A 20,651-nucleotide genomic window follows, 5' to 3' on the forward strand; every position below is an offset into this window, starting at 1 on the left:
GATTTTAGACTCTAATAATACAATCTGCAAACACTACACTACTAGAGAGATATAATATTAGGTGGATAGAGTATGACCACACATCAGGAATTCATGGGTAATAGCCATTTAGCACCAAGGCTATTCAATACACATTTATATTGAATAATTTAACTGAGCGAACTGGCAATGCTATGTGTCCTAAATACACCAACTGACCTTCTCCAAATCTTAAAGATGCTCTTTAGAATTATTATAACCCACACAGAAATACCATGGTGAAGTAAATATACACGGAAGTCTTTCTTCTATACCAGCCACTTTTTTCCCCCTCCTTTTTGTATAGGACAAGTGATCCTACAAACTTGAATCAAGGCATTAATAATTGCCCAACTAATACCAAATAAACAGCCCCATTTTGTTAATTTAAATCGTTGACGGAATATTTTCAGTTTTTTCAAAGTCTTTCGTCAATATCAACACCAGAAACTAGCATTTAACCCGGCAGAAAGGGTAACTTCCGCATCCGGGCCCAGGAGAGGTAGAGACAGCACATGCTGCAAGCAGGAGATGCGAGCGACGAGGTATGGCGATCGCGGATCAGACGAACACGGCACAGACACAGATAAGTACTCGCCTGTCCCGTCATTGAATGTCTGCTTCTGTTTTTATAGAAGCGCCCCTCCTTCTAACCTCCGGGAGCCCGTTTGAGAAGTTAAACGTTTAACGCATGAAAGGTATGTGCAACCCGCCTAATTAGTCTATCTTGAATCGGCTTTAGAGAGCCACGCTATCACGAGTCACAACGAGGGTTAAAATGAGAGATTTAGACTCTTTCCAACAAACGGAACTCCGTGTAAACACCTGAGAGCGCTTTCACACTGATCATAACAATATTTGTATGCACCATATTCAACAGTGATTCTATTTCCACCTATGCGTACCAAATTTCACAGTGATTCTATTACAACTTTGTAAATACACCTGAATTACTCTAATGTGAAAGGTAGATGAATACATATCTCCTGATTCATGAGAACTCCACGTAGAGCATGTTGATTATAAGACTTAAAACCAAACCGACTGGTTGCACTTGAGAGTGTAAATACATCTTTTAATAGTTTTTTATCAGTTCTCCATCCCATTTATGTTTGTTATGTCAGGATGTGTATGTGGTGAGCGTCCCCCACTAAGTATGAAGTCTCATAGCGAAGTTCACTCATGAATAACATTTTTAAATATTGTCTAAGTAACACACACGTCCCTATGACCCGCACCCTAGAAGCTAATTTGTTTTTTTTCACCCACAGGTGCAATTTTGACCTTCATCTAAGAGTAGACATTAGTCACTCTTTACACAGAACTCACCTGGTCCTGAAGAAAGCCCTACTGACCTTAACAGGCGATACGCGGCTGAAACATGTCGACCATTGTTTAGACACTAGAGGATGGAATATGTATGAATCCTAACAACTTCTAAAAACATATTCTGCGATATCCTCAACACACAATTCAATCCCGGACAATAAAGTGCGTTTTCCCTGGAATGATTGGATTGTTTTTATAAATTCACTCACACATCACCCACTATCACTAATCACTACTGTTTTTAACCTAGGGTGTTCTCCTCCTGGTGGGGGGTGCATACCAACCGACCCTATGATTTTGCACAGACGTGTAAACGAAGGCGGAGAATCAACATATACCGCCCATACCACCATTGCTACACGTATATGAGGGTCTTTTACCAAGGGTCATCTCAGTTAGAACTGTACCCAGGACAAGTGATCCTCCCTCCCCCCTTTTTTTGATTATAAATATAGTATTCAATGTACATGTGAGAGCCGCTGCTCTGGCATTCTGTGCTTCAGACCTTTCTTTCACTGTCTTCTTCCAGGCAGAACGGCTTTGGGTACAACTCGTTCCTCGCCCGCATCGGGGGGGCCCTGGCTCCGCTGGTCCTGCTCTTGGATGAAGTTTGGAAGGTCCTGCCGCAGATCATCTACTGCTCGGTGGCCATCGTCTGTGGCTTGGTGGCTTTTTCCCTCCCTGAGACTCTCAACGTGCGGCTGCCGGACACAGTCAAGGATATCGAAGAGACGCGGTAAGGCATGCAGTTTTACAGTGTACCGTTTGTTTATTATGATTTGGGACTCCAACGAGTTCCACATAAAATGAAGAAGACACATCTAAAAATCAACATTACACTCTTTAAAAATAGAGATTTTCTGGATTTGTACGGTACTAAATTCATCATGCATATAAAAACGAGGAAAAACATATATATGGGAACCATTAAAGAAACTTTCAAGTGCCAAAAGGATTGATCCATAGCAAATCAGATTACCATTGATGGATACTTAGGGGACTTTTACGTAGATTACAATCTAATGCTATAATAAAAACTTTCAAAATTAAAGCCATGTAATAAAGAGCGGGGATTTGTCAATTCACAATACAGTACAAGATAACCAGCAGCATAATAACAGTGCAAGAATATTAAATTTAAAACTTCACAGAAATACAGAGTAATACAACTCGAGGGAAGATCAGCAAAAACTGGTAGTTGTAAAATATGCATAAAAATTTAAAAAGCTCATAGTAAGGCAAAGATATTCAATTTCAGCATAGAGCACTCGATAGCTAGCAGCAACATAGGTTAGAAAAGGACAAGTGCTGAGAAACATACATAGTAAACCAATACTGTTTTAAAATATATTTAAAAATTGTTTAAAAAAGCGAAACATTTTAAAACAAACAAATTCAGATGGAGGTGCCAGCAGATAGTTACGGGCCTCTTCTGCTGCGGTGATATTGTACTTTAAAATAAGGCTTGCTGTACCTTTGTGTATGGAACAATATCTACAGGAGGTTTATCCACAGGGATCTATAGAAAGAATACAGAAATATTAAGCAAGAATCACTCAGCAACTCTACTGACCTTGGATAATTGTCCCAAGTGTTTCTTTTCCTCTCTCTCCCATCATCCTCTCCTTTCCTGTCTCTAATCTCATGACAGGATGCAGCAGGGGTTTAACTATTTCCTCTTTTGCTAATAATTAGCAGTTAAATTTTTTTGGTGGGTTTGAGGAATTGTATTTCTCCTTCCGGGAATCTCCACTGATAATCATGAGCACTGGACCTGCACTCACACGTGGGATCCTGCAACTCTTTTAAAAAATATATATTATTTTCGCTTTTCATTAGAAAAGCATTTACTCCTCATCAATACGCAAAATAATTTAGCAGCTTAGTAGAAAGTTATATTAGCCAATTCAATAAATTTTCTTAAAAACAATAACTAATTTATAAAGAAAATGGTGACCAGATCAGTAGAACTAGGTGACAAAAAAAATGGAAACTGCTGATAAAACGACGATAATAGGCTTGATAATACGCCCTTGTTAATTCCCATAGAAGCCCAGGTTAACACCAGAACATGGGCTTCTATGGGAATTAACAAGGGCGTATTATCAAGCCCATTATCGCCGTTTTATCGTCAGTTTCCTGCCGATAAAACTGCGATAATTTTAACACCGGTCCTTGATAATATGCCCCCTAAATCCCCGAGTCTTCCATCATGGTCTGCTCATTTCTCCAGTTCTTCTTTCTGGCTCCTGGCGACAGCACCCTGGAGCTCTGAGCTCGGTCTTTCTGTTTTTTTGTCTCTGGAAATCTTTCCAAACCACAGTTAGAAACATTTGACTCAATTCCCCGAAGGGCTTAGAGTGCTTTGCTGTCACTTCCTGGACGGAAATATTTTCTTCCTTAAAAACATACAATCTCTTTTAGTGAAGTCTCTTCATGTGGTAGGAAAACGCACAATCAGTTCCTCATTATCTGTGCATTACATGCCTTCATGAGACCCATTTTCCTGACAAATGCCGGCACCAAACAACAGAGAAATAACCTGACTTCATGCACCTCAGGAGGAAGAGCACTGGCTTCAAGAATCTCTCCCTGGAGAGGACGTCCAGGAGAGTGAGCCGAATGGGACCTTCTTCCAGTTCTCAAATCTCCAAATCTGATGCCTCCTCAAGAGGGAAACCCAAAAGGAGCCATCTTCACGCAAAATGGTGCTGCTCCTGCTTGACGTCGAGATCCATGACATAGGGGCTTGCTCACAGTCGACGGCTGGGTTCCCATGAGGCAGGCATCTGACGTTGAAGGAGCAAAGAGATTAGACATCGACAGAGTCAATGGCATTGAAGCGCAACTCAATGTCGAGGCATGCATCATCATCCGTCGCTCTGCACCACCCTGGAGAATTGATAAGCAAGTTGAAATTCATCAGGTTGCCATTGATTTCAGATTTTTGAGAACTCACTGCCTGCATCTGTTCCAGAGACACTATTTTGGGGATGGATTTGCTGAATTCTCCTCCTTCAAGCGCTCAGTCACCTCCACAGTCGACTGCACCACTCGGACTTCTCTGTCAAGACCCGCTTCTCCAGTCACCCCGTTTACAGGGACATGTCCAGCAGCCCCATCATCAGGACCACTCACTGCTCCTGGCTCGATGACCCACGGAGATCCAAGACTCCTAGTTAGAGATCACGTTGTCCTCTCAGGGCACAGTTTATAAACCATGACAAGCATCACTCTAGTCATTTCAGGTGCTCTAGAAGATCAAGGTCTCCAAGACACTCCTTGAGATTTTCTTTGAGAGCATGTTCCTTATTTTTATTCTCTGATAAAAAGTCAGAAGTTATTCTTAAACTTTGGAGGTAGTTTCAAGGCCTTGAAGCCTCGGAGAAGCACGATGCTCAAAGGTCCCCCTCCTGATAGCCCCTTGGTCTGAGTAGAACTAACAGACACAAAAAGGTGATCAGGCGAGGGAAGGAAAGGAAGGGAACAGCAGGAAGGGAGATCTGAAACAAAAGTAAACAAGCATAAGTATCCAACACTTCATGGATAAAGGAAAATAACAGCCACGGTATCCTAGTGGGGATCACAGGAATCAAGGTGCTACTGGGTGTAAGGATAGAACAAGGACGTTACTACACACGTAGAAAGAAGGCTGTTCTATAAGTTTCCATGTATTTCTACAGCAGTTAGCCACATACCCAAAAACATCATAAGAGCCACGTAACAGGGGAATTGGAGCATTCTTCCGGATGAGCTCTACAAGCCCCTGCTGTGAAAACAGAGATGAACAATCCGCATGAAGAGGTTATTATACACCATAACACACCAAAGAGAATGGAGTACTAGTTGCAAAAAGAAATGGCCAATGTTATGATCCTGTTCCAAGGAATTTGCGACCAGCACAAGGATCATAGAAGAAGCATAAAAGGTAGCAGAGTATCGCAGCGATATACAGCGAGTATATCGCTCTGTAGGCTGCTTCAACGCAATTAAAGCATTGGGGTAATCCAGGGAAATTCGCAGCGTATAAATATAGTTCAATAAACAGTAACTCAAATGCACAGCTGCGCGTATCACACAAAGCGGGCCAATCCTTAGTCCCCCAGGGAATCAGAGAGGGTAAAGAAGGGAAATTACCAAGCCCCTGCAAGAGCCTTTAGAAGCTCGTCCAATGGGGGGGAATTAGGTAAGCACAAGGAAGCCCCGCAAGAGCCAGTCGTCAGCTCGTCCAACGGGGCTTCGAAACGCCCACCAGATCAAGGTGCTGGGCTGGATAAATTGCAGAGAGTGACAAGGAGCGATGGTGCAAAAGCACCCCTACTGTGACTTTGATATGCAGAACGCCACAAAAGAATCCTGGAATTAACCGCACCTGACTGGTGCCATGGAAGAGTTTACATTTGCTTCCGCACAACGTCGTGACGTCATCAGCATCACGTTCTTGGCTTCATGAGAAATGTAGTTTAGTTTGCAGCTTCTCGCCGATTACGGAGAAGCCTTGCGCCACAGTGTTCTCCGCCTGCCCTGAGGATGCGACGTGACAGGTAGCCATTCAAGACATAGGGAGAAGTCCTAGTGTATGTGAATATTTGAGGTACTTTATGTTCATAGGCTTAGTTTTCACGAGTTACCAGTTTAATATCAAAGTGCAGAACGTTGGCTACACAGAGACAGTGCTCAGATAACTTCATTCACAATTACAGTTATGCTAAAGACTCTTGAAGAGAAGTTGCTTAAGCTATCTCTTTGTCTTTTACATCCTCCTTCCAGCCGCAGCCCGTGCAGGTAAGAACGGTGAGGGTATTTCGACAGATGACGATGGAATACTAATTATTTCATTTTCCCTTGTGGGCATCTGTCGAAATCCCCCACGCCAGGCCCTATGTCACCACCTCTCTTACCTGCATGGGCCGCTGCTACCGCCTTCACCTACTGAAATAACAAGTCAGAGTGGATGAGTCCAATGCCTATCTTTTCTCTCTTGCCACATTCCCTTTGCTTGTGGAGGGAAGGCATTGTGATTGTGTGGTCTTTCTGGAGAATAGATGATGTAGGGTTGAAGGATTTCAGGTCCAGGTGAATTGCTCTCAGCTCTTGCACATTTATAGGATGCAGCTTTTCTACATAAGACCATTTTCCTTCGGCAGAGAGCGCCCCATTCCTTTTGATGTAGGGGTATCAGGGTGGGGCGTGACTACATCATCATCTGCAGATAAGAGATTCTGATATAGGAAATGAAGAAAGGAGGGGATGAGAGGAATTGTCACGGTACAGCACACATCCTCCTAGTCAACAAGCATTCACAAACGAGTGTTCCAGCCCATCATGTCGGTCCCATAGTATGAGTACTTACTTTAGGACTAGTTAGGGGTCATAGGGAACATCCTAAATGGGATGTGTGGTCCCTCACCCACCAAAGCGTCATGCTTCATCATTGGGTCAGCTCCTAGTTGGGTGGGTGCTGCAGAGCCCAACTGGGGCCTTGAAAGGGCTCATTATCGGAGACCCTTTTTCTGATAGGTACTCGGGATTCCGTTGCCACTGGTGGTTGCCCTTCTTACAGTAGGAAACAGTAAGGATGGTATTAGGGAGGAGCATACACCCACCAACAAAAACATAACCCATTCCTAGTCACAAACAGCCCCTCTAAAACTACTAAAGGCAACAAGCATTTGCAATGCAATAGGTCTCGCATTATTAAAGTTTGAGTTATTGGTGTTGCATTATTTAGCAATATCAATAGCTCAAACTTTAATAATGCGAGACCTATTGCATTGCAAATGCTTGTTTTCTATTTACATGAGGCACAGTGGGCTGACTCAGTACCCCATGCTATATGCTTTGGTGGATGGAAGCACAATGTAAACATAGCTGAACAAAAAAATAGAGAAGTTGGCTAACTCAAAGTGTGTGCCTTCGCACAAACACTTGTGCGTGAGTGACGCAAAAGCTAGAGGTGTCTGTCAAGGCTTAAAAAGGGGATGGATACAGTACACATTTCATTAGGCTCACATATCTCCAAAATCCTGACTGCAAATGTCATACATATGACTTAAAAAGTCACGTGCACTGATCGTTTCTAAACGTGTGGATAGTATCCAGGAATGTTCCCTGGCTGAAGAATACATTTCCAAATGAGGCTGCAGCTGACCAACCAATCGTCTCAGCACATGACCTAATGGCAACCGAGGTGGTAAACAACTCAAGAACGGTCAAGGTCCCTGATCGCTGGTCGAGGACTCGCAGTTGTGTTTTAGCTGGCTTTGCGGCACTGAGCACCCCCTGTATTTCTGTGTCAAAGTTGAATCGTGCATGACGTTCAAGTTCCTCTTGTAACCGATAGCATTGCCTCCATAGAGCAGCAATATTTCGTTCTGTTCTGAAATGGGTTAGAGTTGGACCTAGGCATTACTGAGGGGTTGAAAAGTGCCCTCCACTCCTAGTTTGCCTGGCTGAGAAAATGCAATGGACGAGTTTATTTTAGGTCTGGTCTGCTTGGTAAACAGCTTCAGGAAGTGATGTTTCCAGGTCTTAGTCATGGGCTAGGCAGAGCTCTTCTACGTACCTGCCCACTCCTATGTGCCTGAACCGCTTTATACTTCTATTTTCCCGCTAAGTAACAAAATGCTTCCTTAGACTTTTGTAAAGTCACCTGATTTTCAAACTTATATTCACCTCCTCACCCCCAAAAATGGTTGACTTTCTATTCACTAACTTTAATGGCATAATCCTTTTAAGCGCCTTAGTTCGTCCCCAGTCAAGAGGTTTACAGGTGCACCTCTCTTCTTCCAGTCCGCCTTGGCTGACTCAAGATATTTTGGAGGTATTAGCATTGTATCTTTTTCGCGCCTTTCCGCGCAGCACTGGTGATTTTAGGTACCTTGTGTTGTTTTGGTATTAGGATAGCTTTGTCCTACCCGCGAAATGCATGAAGGGGTTTGCACACATAGCACTATGAATTGCATATCTCTAATTATGTGTCTTGTTTGGGATACCTTAAACTCAACAAAACATGGTTACAAAGAGCTGTATTGAATATATTTTAAAAAAAACAGTCAGAACCTTTGTACAAATGCGGAATCTGTTCTGGTTTTATTTATACTGCAATATAAGTGCAACAGATAAACCCAGAATGGGCGGTGCATTTTGGTGGGGGCTGTCACAAAAATGCTGTATCTTGGTTTTTTTGTTTGAATATCTTTTCTTACTTTTCTAGCGTTGTTTACAGTACATACCATAATGTCAAATATGAATGTGTAGCATAACGTTTCGTAGCCATATAGAAATATGTCATAGATACAACAGTTTGCTACAGTGCATATACACATGCTTCATACCATACAAATCAGAAATGCATCCAAGGGCATGCTATCTGAGAAATCCTATACCTGAAAAAGGGCCTACGGTATAGAATAGTCACAGGGGTTCGTGGATCAAGATAAACGTCAAAGAGTGCATGGCATCATGGTTAATCGAGCCATTCGCCAGAGTGTCCGGTGATTTAACGCCAATGGTGTGGTGTAGCCCTAATCTAGGCTTCACTATTGATCTACATTATTAAACAATCGCAGGGCGGACCGTCCGGAACATGCCGCGTTGACAATTGAAAATAGGCACAAAGCAATATATGCATAGTTCGATATTCATAACGTTAGAACAATCTTCAAAACTACAACAATAGCGAAACACAAAATAATAAAAGTAAAAATAAAAGAAAATCGAGAAAAGAAAAAGTGATAAGTGAATCAGGAAATCAATGATGTGCTACCGCCAGTGCAAGACTTCAGTTGTGAGGTATATCCTGTGTGCCGCTGCGTTCGGGAACCAGTGGGGAGGCGGAAGGGCCAACAGTATTCGCATTGTCAGTGTCAGATTTGTCTGCGGAGTGGGAGCAGGGCCATCGGTGCTCGGAGAAAAAGCTGCATCTTAGTTGATACCCCAGGTTGCATCGTGTCATTGTGAAGCGTGGGTGTGCAAGAAAGGCCCAGTACTTATGATTTAGGACTGCTGCTTTATCTCTGGATGTTGTGAATGAAATGCCGGGCCGTAGTCCCGCAATCTCATTTATCAGAGAAGTTGTGCTCAGACCTTTAAGTGGACAAGGTCGATCCGGGTCTCTGACCCGGTAGTAATTAATAACGGACATTGAAACGGGTCCTTTTCAGGGCCTGTATTCATGCCCTTTACTTTACAGACAAAACACTGATTTCTGAACAATGAGTATTAAAAAAGTTAATGTAACAAATTAGCTCCTGCTTATATGTCTCACGCTTTACTTAATCTTGCATTCCCTTTTTCCAGGATGTTGTGTTACGGTTTTTGTTCAGGCCGCATATTACTCTTGCCTAGTGCATAATTTTAATTGGGTCGCATCCAGGTGTTTATAATGGGCACAATTGAGTTGTGGCAGAAGGAAGTTTGAGTTTCTCTCTGTGCCTGTCAGTGGGCAGAAGGGTGTTCAGAATAGGTGGTCATCCTTTCATTGGCCTCTCTGCAAAGCTCGCTGACTAGTCATTTGTGCCACTTGCAGTTGTGATTGGGTGCAAATGTGTGGGTAGGGTTAGTTTGTTTAAGCCACTGCCATGATTATATAGGCCCCACCACTTTCGGGGACCCCCCCCCCCCCCCCCCCACATACTTTTTTTTTCATCCTACTTAAAACCCTAGTTGTGCTCACAGCCGATCGTGAATCTATGGCCCTTCTCTGGATCTTTGCAGCGCAGGCTCCCTGTCATGGCCTCGCGGTGGGTGCGCGTGCAGCTGGCGCAGCTGACTGGAAGCCTCAGTGATCGATGGCGCAGAAGCGCTGACACAGGCCGCGCGCCACAGACGCAGCAGCGCCGAGGCCTGTCAAACGACTCCGTGCCGGAGCGGCATTATGTGTGTCATTTGCTGTTGATTTCCCAGCGCAGCCCGGCACATGGCATTGCGGAGCCTCCAGGGAAAGGAGACCGCTGGTGCAATTTATTCTCCTCACCCCGGAGCCATTGTAATGCAGAGATGTTACGAAGCAACCCGTCACATGCCTAACATTTACTGTAATAATGCTCGCTTTTCAGGCAGCCTGCGGAGCTGCCGCTAAGTATGTCGCGGTCACGTGGATATATGTCTCGGTCACGTCACGTGGATATTCTTAAGGCGGCGGTTGGCAAGACTTGTATTTTTTTTATGTTCTATTTGTGAAAATCCGCGCAAAGTAGAAAGATCTATTGTACGTATGATAATATCACATAATTTGATTTCGGTAGGCTTAACGGTGTCTGCTGCCTTATGGAACAAGACCTCTAGAAACACTCTCTCGCTGAGGACTAAGAGACATGGACGAGAGAGGGAGACCTGGGGAAACATTCACCGCTCTGTACCAAGAGACAGCGTGAGAGTAAGCGAGGGAGAGAGAGACCCTAGATAACACTCTCCCGCCTGGCACCCTGAGACTACGAGAGAAGTGGCCAAGGAAGAGACCTGGTGAAAAGACACTCAATGCAACAAATAAATAGAAGAAATAGTCACTTACCTTAAGGGCAGCGTCCCATGAATGATGTGGTGGCCGCCATTGGTAAACAAAAAGGAAAATGAAAGCGGGCAAGGCACGCAGTTAGTAAAACAAGCGCACACCGCCGCATGCGTTCACTGCGCTTGCCGGCTGGCTCGTGCACAGATCCTGTGCTAACGCAAGGGAAGCTGACGCCGGCGCCGTACACGCTCACAGCGCTTGTCGGCGCGCGGCCAGCTCCTGACGCCTTTTTTTTACACCCCATCCCAACAGGAATCGCCAGCGCTAGCTCGACCGAAACTAGTAAGCAGCTCCAGATTTCACCCCGGAGTTCCCTAGGAGACTAGAGGGAGTCTACTCTGGATGCATGCGGCTACAGAAAACGAGAAGCTACACTCAGGGATTGCCCTCTGGACTTCAATTGCAGTCCTGAATAGGTAAGATCTAACTATCGTCAGGTAAGTACGGGGGAGGGGAGGGGAGCAAAGGGGAGGGGGTTGTGTGTGTGTGTGTGTGTATGTGTGTTTGTGTGTGTGTGTGTGCTTCCGTGAGTGTGGCTGTGGGTGCGCGCGTGATTGTGAGTGGCTGCCAAATGTGGAGCAAGAGATGTGCACGGCGGGGGGGGGGGGGGGCGCGTTCACGAGGTGCAATCGGCGCTCGTACCCAGGCCTGACTCCGTTGAGAGCCGACTCAACTGCAATAGGTCGTCTCGACCTAAAAAGGATCCAAAACAGTTGTAAAAGTCCTTCAGCTCCCACAGAGAGGAAGTTCATCCCCAAACATGACCAACCACTGGTACTGCAACACCCTCCCATAGAAAATATTGGCAGCAAAGACTTAAAATATCCCATAGGAAACAATTTTACAATAATTTATTTTATTAATATTACATTAATACAATTTTATTATAAACTTTTAATTTAAAAACTAACATTAAAAAAGTTATTATATTTGAAATACATTCTTAACTTAACTTTTAGGAATGTTTGCTGCATAATAAATAAATATAAACATTTTGCATTAATTGGGATTTTTTAAAATAAATGTGTAAAAATAATTTACTTTTAATACATTTAAATAAGTTAAATATTTAATTTAAAATTAAGTTAGTATCTCTTTAGCATTTTTATTTTGTTCTACATTGAAAATACATATGTACAAATATTTCACATTAATATTTAATATAATAATATGTTTAGTATTTTTAATTTAGTACACTTTATCAATTTTAAAGTTTCCCTATATTGTACTGTGGGAGATCTCCACCCTAGTGGCAGATACCTCTGCCTACACTCTAGTGGCAGATACCTCCGCCTACCTGTGAAAAGCTATTAGTAGTAACTTTACACATCTAAATGTGGCACCACCCCCTGTTTCAGGGGGTGGAGAATAGTAAGTCTACACTTTGCAGTAAATTTGCACCTGGAAATGATGAATAGGTAAAAGTAGTACAAAGCGTAAGACTACATTTACACAAATAGGTTTACTCAAGTGTAAATTCACCATTGAGACTAGGCCGCAATTTCTTTACCAATAACTAGAGGGAATAAAGACTTATTCTTTTGGCGACGAGACACGCACTGTCCGGAATAAAGCCCTACACTTGCTGTAGCAACTGGTGTAGAAGTCTAGGCACCCTTAGTGGAATGATGGGTGAAATAGAAAGGCATTTCATCTTGTACCTGTTCTCTTTACAATCTCTCACATCCAAGTGCTGTTTGTTATCCCCTACCATAAAGGGAATTGGCTTGAAATGCACCATGTGTAATCTTATTTATTTTTGCAGTTTTATATAGCGTGAACAATGCCCAATGGGTACCTGAGTGTTTTACAAAAGAACAGTTACCGCTGCATAAAGCAATTTACATAAGAAGTGCTACATGGACAGTCACAAACACACGTTTAAAATGTTTCATGAAACAATAGAGCATTAGAGTAAAATGAGGCGACATAACCAGTTATAAAAATATGGTAGGGATCTTTCGCACTCCCAAAACATCCTCCAATTGGAGTTTGGTTTCATTCCTTCCTGTGGGACAACTTTTTTTAGCCATTGCCCCATGTGAGCGTCCAGCACAGTTCTGTCGCCTCAGACCCACAACTACATCCCCTCTCAAGTCCTATTGGTTCCAAGGTTTGAGCCTCTGTTCTCATGTGTTAGATGTTGTACAGGGGATTGTAAGGTTTGATTTGACAACAAGAATCTGGAGGGGTGCTTGATGCACTTGATCCACTGGAATCTGAGGATTAAAATGTGAGTTCTCACCTCCAAGTAGTATTACTGCAAATTAAGGGGTACAGCAAACAGCAGCATGAGATCCAAGATGCCCCGGAAGGGCTTTGTTTGCCTTTTAATAACTCATTTTGGATGCATTCCGCCATCCACTTAGCGATTCATTGTTTCATGATATGCTTCCCATCACTGACATGATCACAGAAGACCATCAGCTGTCTGGATTCTGAGACATCTGTAATCTCTCATGGTAGAACTTTATGTTCTGTTCCCATCCAACAAATAGAATGATTTCTCCGCAGGCGTCCCTGGATTTAGATGTCAGGGAGACACATCAGAGATACAATAGATAACTGGAGAAGATCCGGGGGAGAAGATCCGGGTACCACATTTCTGTCACCAGTTACAGTCAATCAGAATCAGCATGGTTCTTACTCATTGAATAATGTAATCCTAGGCACGTCCAGCGACGGTGCTTTCTCCAGCGACCCCGGACCTGGGTAACCGAATAAGCAAGGCTGGCATTTAAGATTTCTTTGTGAAGGATCAGATCTATATAAGACACTCTTATGGTGCCTGAGAGAAGCGGCAACACTTCTGTTCTCTGATGGGAAGGACCTTCTTAGAGCATCTGCCTACTCTGCATGGACTTTTGGAAGGTGGTGAACTGAAAAGACTGTGATGAATGTTGTGCCATGGTTGCTGAAGCTTCCTGGACAGGATGTGAACCTTGCTCCACCTCTTCCCCGGCTAGCCATGTTTTCAGATGGCTATAGGGTTGACTTACCCTGAGATGCAAAGATGATGCCTGAAGTAGCTGCAGCTCCCTAATGTTGATATAGTAAAGGAGACCTGCGCTGCTGAACAGAAACCTACCGCGCGTAGGCTGCACAGCCTGAGGAAGGCATCAGTGATAGAGGTCCTCTGATGCTGTGGGGAACCACCGAGAACCCTGTGAAAGCATTCTTGATGTCCAGCTGAGAGAGTGAATGGAATCATTGCCCTGTGAAAGCAATGCCTGAAACCTGAGTTTATCTATATGATCCACCCTCCTGCAGGGGCTCCACGTGCAGATGGGTATGTGTTGTCAGGAAAGGAGAAGGAGACCAATCCTAGCAAAGAGGCATCTTTGTATGGCTGGTGAGAAGGTTCCAAACATATCTCCAAGATACTTTTCTGTAAGATAAACAACATGGCATTAATGGTAACCATATTCTGTGTGTTCGTACTTTCATAAAAAGATAAGCATCAGGCTTTGAGGAAGGAGGCACAACATCTCCCAGGTCACCGAAATCCTAGAGCATGTACATGGTTTGCAGGGATCCGCAGGGCATTAGTTGCTTCGTCTCAAAGATCAGTAAGGGAGACAATAAATTAGTTTTTCAAATGAAAGAATATTTGTTTTAGGTGTGGGCATCCCAAGCATGCACCTATGGGTCGACCTTGTCCTGCTAACAATGGAACATGCACAAATTGTAGTAAAGTTGGTCATTTCGTTAAAGTATTTCAAAGGAAGAGGAACATGGTGAACCTCATTGCTGAAAGTGAAAATGATGAGGAATGGTTGGTTGTCGTGGAAAGAACAACTGATATAGTACTGGTGACGGCTGAGGAAAATGAGCAATCAATCAATCAATGCATTTGTAAGGTGCACTACTTACCCATGATGGTTTCAAGGCGCTGGGGGGGTATTGGAGGGGGGCCGCTACTGCTCAAAGAGCCAGGTCTTGAGGAGTCTTCTGAAGGTTCTGAAGGAGCCAGTTTTGAAGGGGGTGTTGATGGTGCGTTGCAGTATGGGTGTGATGGCGGTGGCCTCCCCGGTCGATGTGTGGTGGGCAGGGGTGTGTGGGGGCCCCGAGTGGATGCTTTTTATGGTCGAGGCGGTCTCTTCGATCATGATCGGTGTACAGGAGTAGATGGTAGGCTGACCGGCATAGCTGTCTGCATAGCCAGTGTAGCTGTCTGCGGAGTCCGGCATATGGTCATTGAAGTTGTCGTACAGGTTTTTGTTCTTCAGGTGAAGGTAGGCTCTGAGTTTGTCGCAGAGGTCCTGGGAGGGGGCGATGTCTGTGGCTTTGCTGAGGGGCTTGGTGAATTCTTGGATGACGCTGAAGAGTTCCTTGGGGTTGCTGGAGTTGGCGTGGATTTTGTTGTGGATGAAGGTTCTTTTGGTGGTTCTGATTTGTTGATGGTATTCCGTCATGGTGTCCTTGTAGGTGGTGTAGCTTTCAGGTGTCTTGCTGTTTCTCCAGTTCTTTTCCAGGTGTCTGCCGGTGCGTCTGGCTTCTTGGAGGTCAGTAGTGAACCAGGTGGCTTTCCTGGGGCGCCGTTTGTCGGGGTTGCGTAGCAGGGCGAGTATGTCTCCGCAGTTGGAGGTCCGCATGTGGAATTCCCTGGCTGCGCGGCTGGTGTCTGTTGTGGTGGTGTTGCAGTTGAGAGTGGAGTTGAGGTGTTCCTCAGTGACTCTGCTCCAGTTTCTTCGCGGGGGTGCGAAGCGGGTTTGGGCTGCTTGGGTTTGTTGACAAGGAAGTGTATGCAGTGGTGGTCGGTCCAAGGGGGTTTCGTGGTGTGACTGCAGAGGATGCTGTTGCCTCCAGGGAAGATGGGGTCGAGGGTGTGTCATGCCTTGTGGGTCGGAGTGGTGATGAGTTGTTTTAGTCCAATGTTGGCGAGGTTGTTGCAGAGGGCGGCGGAATTGGGGTCGCTGGGGTTGTCAAGGTGGATGTTCAGGTTTCCGATGAGTATGTAGCCCAAGGAGGCGATGACGTGGGGTGTGATGATGTTGGTGATGGTGTCGGTGAAGTGGGCCCGGGGCCCTGGGGGTCTGTAGACGAGGGTGCCACGTAGTGTGGAGTTGGGGCTGGTCTGGACCTGGTAGTGCAGGTGTTCTGCGGCACGGAAGGTTTTGCTGTAGGTGGTGAGCCGGAGTGTGTTTTTGTGCCCGATGGTGAGGCCACCTCTCGGGTGGTTGGGGCGGTCCTTCCTCTGCATCTTGTATCCGTCCGGTATGGCAATGGCGATGTCATGTAAACACATGATTCCATATGTGTGATATTTTAGGCTCAGGTGGTTATGCAGTTGTTTTATTTATTTGTGGGAACTACCGGTTTTGGTTTAATAAAGGGAGGAAGATGTTGTGGTAATGTATTGTCATGATGCATAATGATTCTGTCTTCAAGTATAATGAAGCTCATGCAAAGTATTTCTAGAATGCTTTGTGGACATGTGTTCTGCATTCTGTATGGAATGTGATGGTTTGGGTGGCAGCTGCTTCCTGGTGCTGTTATGAGCTCTGCTTCCAATACAACTGATGTCTTGAAGTCATTGGCACGCCACCTCCACACAGATCCTTTGCTTTCACCAAAACAATGAAAGGATTAAGCAGATGTCTACTTTTTAGAACGGTGTAACTATGTTGGGTTTATGTTGGTGGACGGCGCCCTCAAGCTAGAAAATGTAAGCTGGGCATTTCTGAAGATCAGATAGAAGTGATGTCTGTTGGTCCAGGTACCAGATAAGCACTCCCAGCTGTAGCTTCTGCCAATTCCGTCAAGTGTAGTTTTATCTCTTGATGGATGTGATCATAGGAAGACAGAATTTATCTTTATCATCAATTGATTCGAGTTATCAGAGAGTGCCTATTGACCATCAATGACTAATACTGAACAGAGAAGATTGACTGCTGTGTCTCATTTGCCTCTACTGTAATTTTTTTTACAGCGGACTGAAACTCAGGCTGCCCGAGGACAAGCCAAAAGAACATGTACCATTGAAGAATCTGGACAAGATCTAAGAACACCGAAGACCCTGGGCTGAGAGGGACTACAAGGTGACACTGACATTTGTGAGGACAACAGGTTTTATGGATCACAGACTCTGCCACTCAACTCAAGAAAATATTTGGCTAAAGATGCAGTTCTCACAACAAGAAATCATTTTCTCCCAAACAAATAAAAAGCTCCTGCTGTTATTTCAAAATGTATCTTTTTAGAATTAAATTTTATCTTGCTTTAGTAAATTTCATGCAGCCACCCATAGACTTTATTTCATTTCATTTCATAAGCAGTGCAATGCAGGATGTCATAATTATGGATTACTCACCTGTTTTTTCTATGTACCTTTCTTGGTAAATGACAGTGGTATGACTCATTTTGGGGCCACCAAAACAGATACATGTCCCCTTCCTCCAAAAAGGCAGTTCATTGACGGATGTACGTCAGTACAACGCAATCAAAATGAGCGCAGTACTTTACAACGCAGCCATTACAACGCAAGTCGTTACAACGACTTGCGTTGGAGGGTGCTGGATTGTGGATTAGTTTAATTTTCTATTCCAACTCCAGCCCACGTAACAGTAGGGAAGGTGTTGGAATAGAAAATCAAACTATTCCTTTACCTAAAGCGCCCTCCAGCGCAAGTATTGTAATGACTGCGTAGTAAGGACGCGCGGTGTAAACACCGCGTCGTAAAGGATGTTTACCTTCATTGACTCCCAGTGGATAGGATAATGTAGTTTAAGGCCCTATGCTTAGTTTATCAGGCAGTTGCGGAAGTAGGCCCTTTGTATCTTCAGAAAAGGTCTGCAGCACTATATACCTGCTCACTGTCGTCGGTCAGCATCGGACAATACCTCAAGAATTCCTCCTTTCAAACTCATCCGTTATGGAGGTGGCATTTCAGCTATCTTAGAGATAAAGCTTGGAATATTCTCCCTTGTAGTCTGAAGGGCATAAAGTCACATGTCACCCTTAGAAAGCCTTTGAATCACACATCAATAAACAAGTAAAATACTACAGTATGTTATAACGCCAGGAATTCCTTTTCAGGCATCCATTGGCACTTTTCAAAACATGACCAATTACTACTTTGCCCCTCTCCCTTGGATCCATGTATTACTTTAATTGGATTCTTCTCTATAGGTTACACTTAGGTTTTCTTAGTTTCAGTTTCTATTTGTTGTGAATTCTGGTGTGTTTTTTTAATGTTTTCTAATGTTTTCAAATACTCAAAACCTGTGGTTTTCTGTGTTGTACTTTTTTGGTTCAGAAAAAATCACAGGGATAATGCTTTTCCAGTGATTAAAAAGAAATGTACTTTTATTTCCTTCTTTCCCTTGTTCAATCTGTTTGTAAATGATTTCTTGCTTCTTCCTTGAATTTGCTCTTCCAAGTAACTTTTGTTATTTCACCTCCAGTGGCGGCTGGTGCATTATGGATGTGGTGAGGCCCAACACTTTGATCCAGCATTTTGCCTTGGGCTTTTCCAATCATGGGCCAGACATTTATTTCACACACTAGCAGACATGCAGATATACAGACACAGTTTTAGGCATACATACAAATAAATTCATGCATCCATACATTCACATGCAGTTCCCAGCACACAGACAAACAAACACCCAAAGGGCCCAATTCACAAAAGTAATCTGAGACAAAATCCTAACTTTACGACTTTCGGTATTCACAAAAGGCATTTAGGAGTAGTAAAGTTAAGATTCCTAACTCTACTACTCCTCACCTGAGACAAAATCCTAACTTTACAACTTTCGGTATTCACAAAAGGCATTTAACTTTACTACTCCTAAACTGGGACAAAATCCTAACTTTACGACTTTCGGTATTCACAAAAGGCATTTAGGAGTAGTAAAGTTAGGATTTGTAACTTGACCACTACTAAATGCCGTTTGTGAATACGAAAAGTCTTAAAGTTAGGATTTTGCATCAGATGACTTTAATAACGAAAAACATGCCTGAGACAGGCCCATGCTTTCCAACACTCCCATCTCTCTGCAGTAGCCGGAGGCAGATCCAAAAGCTTTACCCCAATCGGAAGCTGGGATAGGGTTGAAGGTACAGAGGTAGACCTTTTTTTCTATTCCATATTCTCATTGGGCAAGAGAGTGTTCTGAAAAGTCCTGAAGCTCCGTTATGTGACATTTGGCACTTTGTAATGCTAGGGCAGTGTGTCAGATATATTTTGTGTATGTGTTAGGCTGGGATGTAACAGCTCTCGCCTGTCACATGCGCAACACAGGTAGTGGAGCCCTCTTCTGCTGGCAACCTGACATTACAGTTTTTACATGCAAACAAACCATTTGTGAGATCGTCTGTTTTCATATAAAAGCTGTAATACACCAGCAGTAGTGGCAGAGGGCTAACGCCTGGCGCCCCCTAGGGGCAGCCTCTGCGGCTCACTTCTCTGTCTGTCTACTCAAATTCTTCTTTCCCACACTCCAGATCCACATCATGTCAAGGATGCGCATGAAGGGATATGTTGGATAATCGTAAGAATCTAATACACTTTCCTGCTGCTCTGTTCTTCAGACAAATGACAGAGGTCTGCTGAATGAATGGGACTGAATGTACATGATATATATAAGAGACATTATATTTAGGTGAACATGTCAGTGCCTACATAATATTTTGAACTAAAACAAATTCACCAGTTATAGTTAGCAGATCTAACTACAACTTGTGCCCCAATGCAATGTTTATGACCTCACATATTACATCCTTCATGACATGTTCAATGACATAATATATCACATCTCAAATTACATCATTGATGACATCACTGATGATACCACTGATGACATCATTCACTGAGTGTGTTAGTTTGTTTTATACTTTACACAGTGGCAGGTAAGAATCATCCAGCTTCTCTGCCTAATTTTGTACGGCCTCTTTCCAGCTAACGAGTGATATTGTTTACAGACTGCTTGTGCTTCTAATGGGTCATAGGTGGATAGAGATATTGAATATGTTATGAAAGTTTGTGTGCAGGACTGTAAGAGGTGGGCTCAGTATATGGTGCTCATTTATGTAAGTGGACACCCTGCTCTAATCCAGACAACCCTTATGGTGTAAGTAAGTATAAATGTTGTTTCACCTGTGGTAGTGTTGAGGTTTTTAACCCATCGAGGCAAAACTTCCCAACACTGTATGATGTCATCACCCCTCAATGTTGTCTTTGTACATAGTGTGGGTCTGGCCTATGGATACTAAACCCTTCAGTGGTACCCCTGAATCTTGACGAACACCTATTTGTGTCTGTGGGCCAAACTAACCATCCCTTCCAATTGGGGACTGATGAATTATAATGTATGCTATCATCTACTGTATCCCCTCCATGTGATGTAGAGTTTTGCCACCCCTCAATGTGATGGTGAGGGAATCTGAGGTGTGTTCAAATCCTTGTTCTTGACTGATCCAAGACAGGAAGTCTGTTGCACAGTGTCATTCAGAAATATTATCTGCTGGGCAATGAGGCATGCTCGAAATAGTGCTTCTGTTCCCTGAACATGTCGTTCCTTTTGAACCCCAGACTGATTTTATGTCTATATTGTCCTTCCATCAGTCGAAACCCTGTTCAGACAGTTTGGAAATGAAGGATGCAGAGTAAATCTGTTTGGTGTTTGTTAGCATATTTTTCTGTGCAGTTGTAGATGCAACCTTATTATAATATGAGGTCAGGTCAGAAGTGTTAAACCCTGAAAATAAATGTATCTGCAAGCGTTCTCAAACTACCTTTTGCTGGTGTCGGGCAATGTTCACATTGGTTGTATGTGAAAATATTTCG

The 20,651-nt window shown here is 43.7% G+C and overlaps 1 protein-coding gene across 2 annotated transcripts in view; it reads left to right on the forward strand.

Annotated features, from left to right (window-relative positions):
* LOC147706702 (solute carrier family 22 member 7-like) overlaps positions 1-17,108 on the forward strand; it is a 143,845-nt gene extending 126,737 nt beyond the window's left edge. For both annotated transcript variants that reach the window (XM_086925844.1, XM_086925845.1), the window contains 2 exons: positions 1,877-2,083; positions 16,794-17,108. In XM_086925844.1, the coding sequence (XP_086781970.1) occupies positions 1,877-2,083; positions 16,794-16,866 (280 nt within the window). In that variant the 3' untranslated portion in view covers positions 16,867-17,108. The remainder of the gene's footprint in view (positions 1-1,876; positions 2,084-16,793) is intronic.
* The last annotated feature ends 3,543 nt before the right edge of the window (positions 17,109-20,651 follow it).

This window comes from Lissotriton vulgaris, chromosome 6 (genome assembly GCF_964263255.1).
Source record: "Lissotriton vulgaris chromosome 6, aLisVul1.2, whole genome shotgun sequence".
Lineage (NCBI taxonomy): Eukaryota > Metazoa > Chordata > Amphibia > Caudata > Salamandridae > Lissotriton > Lissotriton vulgaris.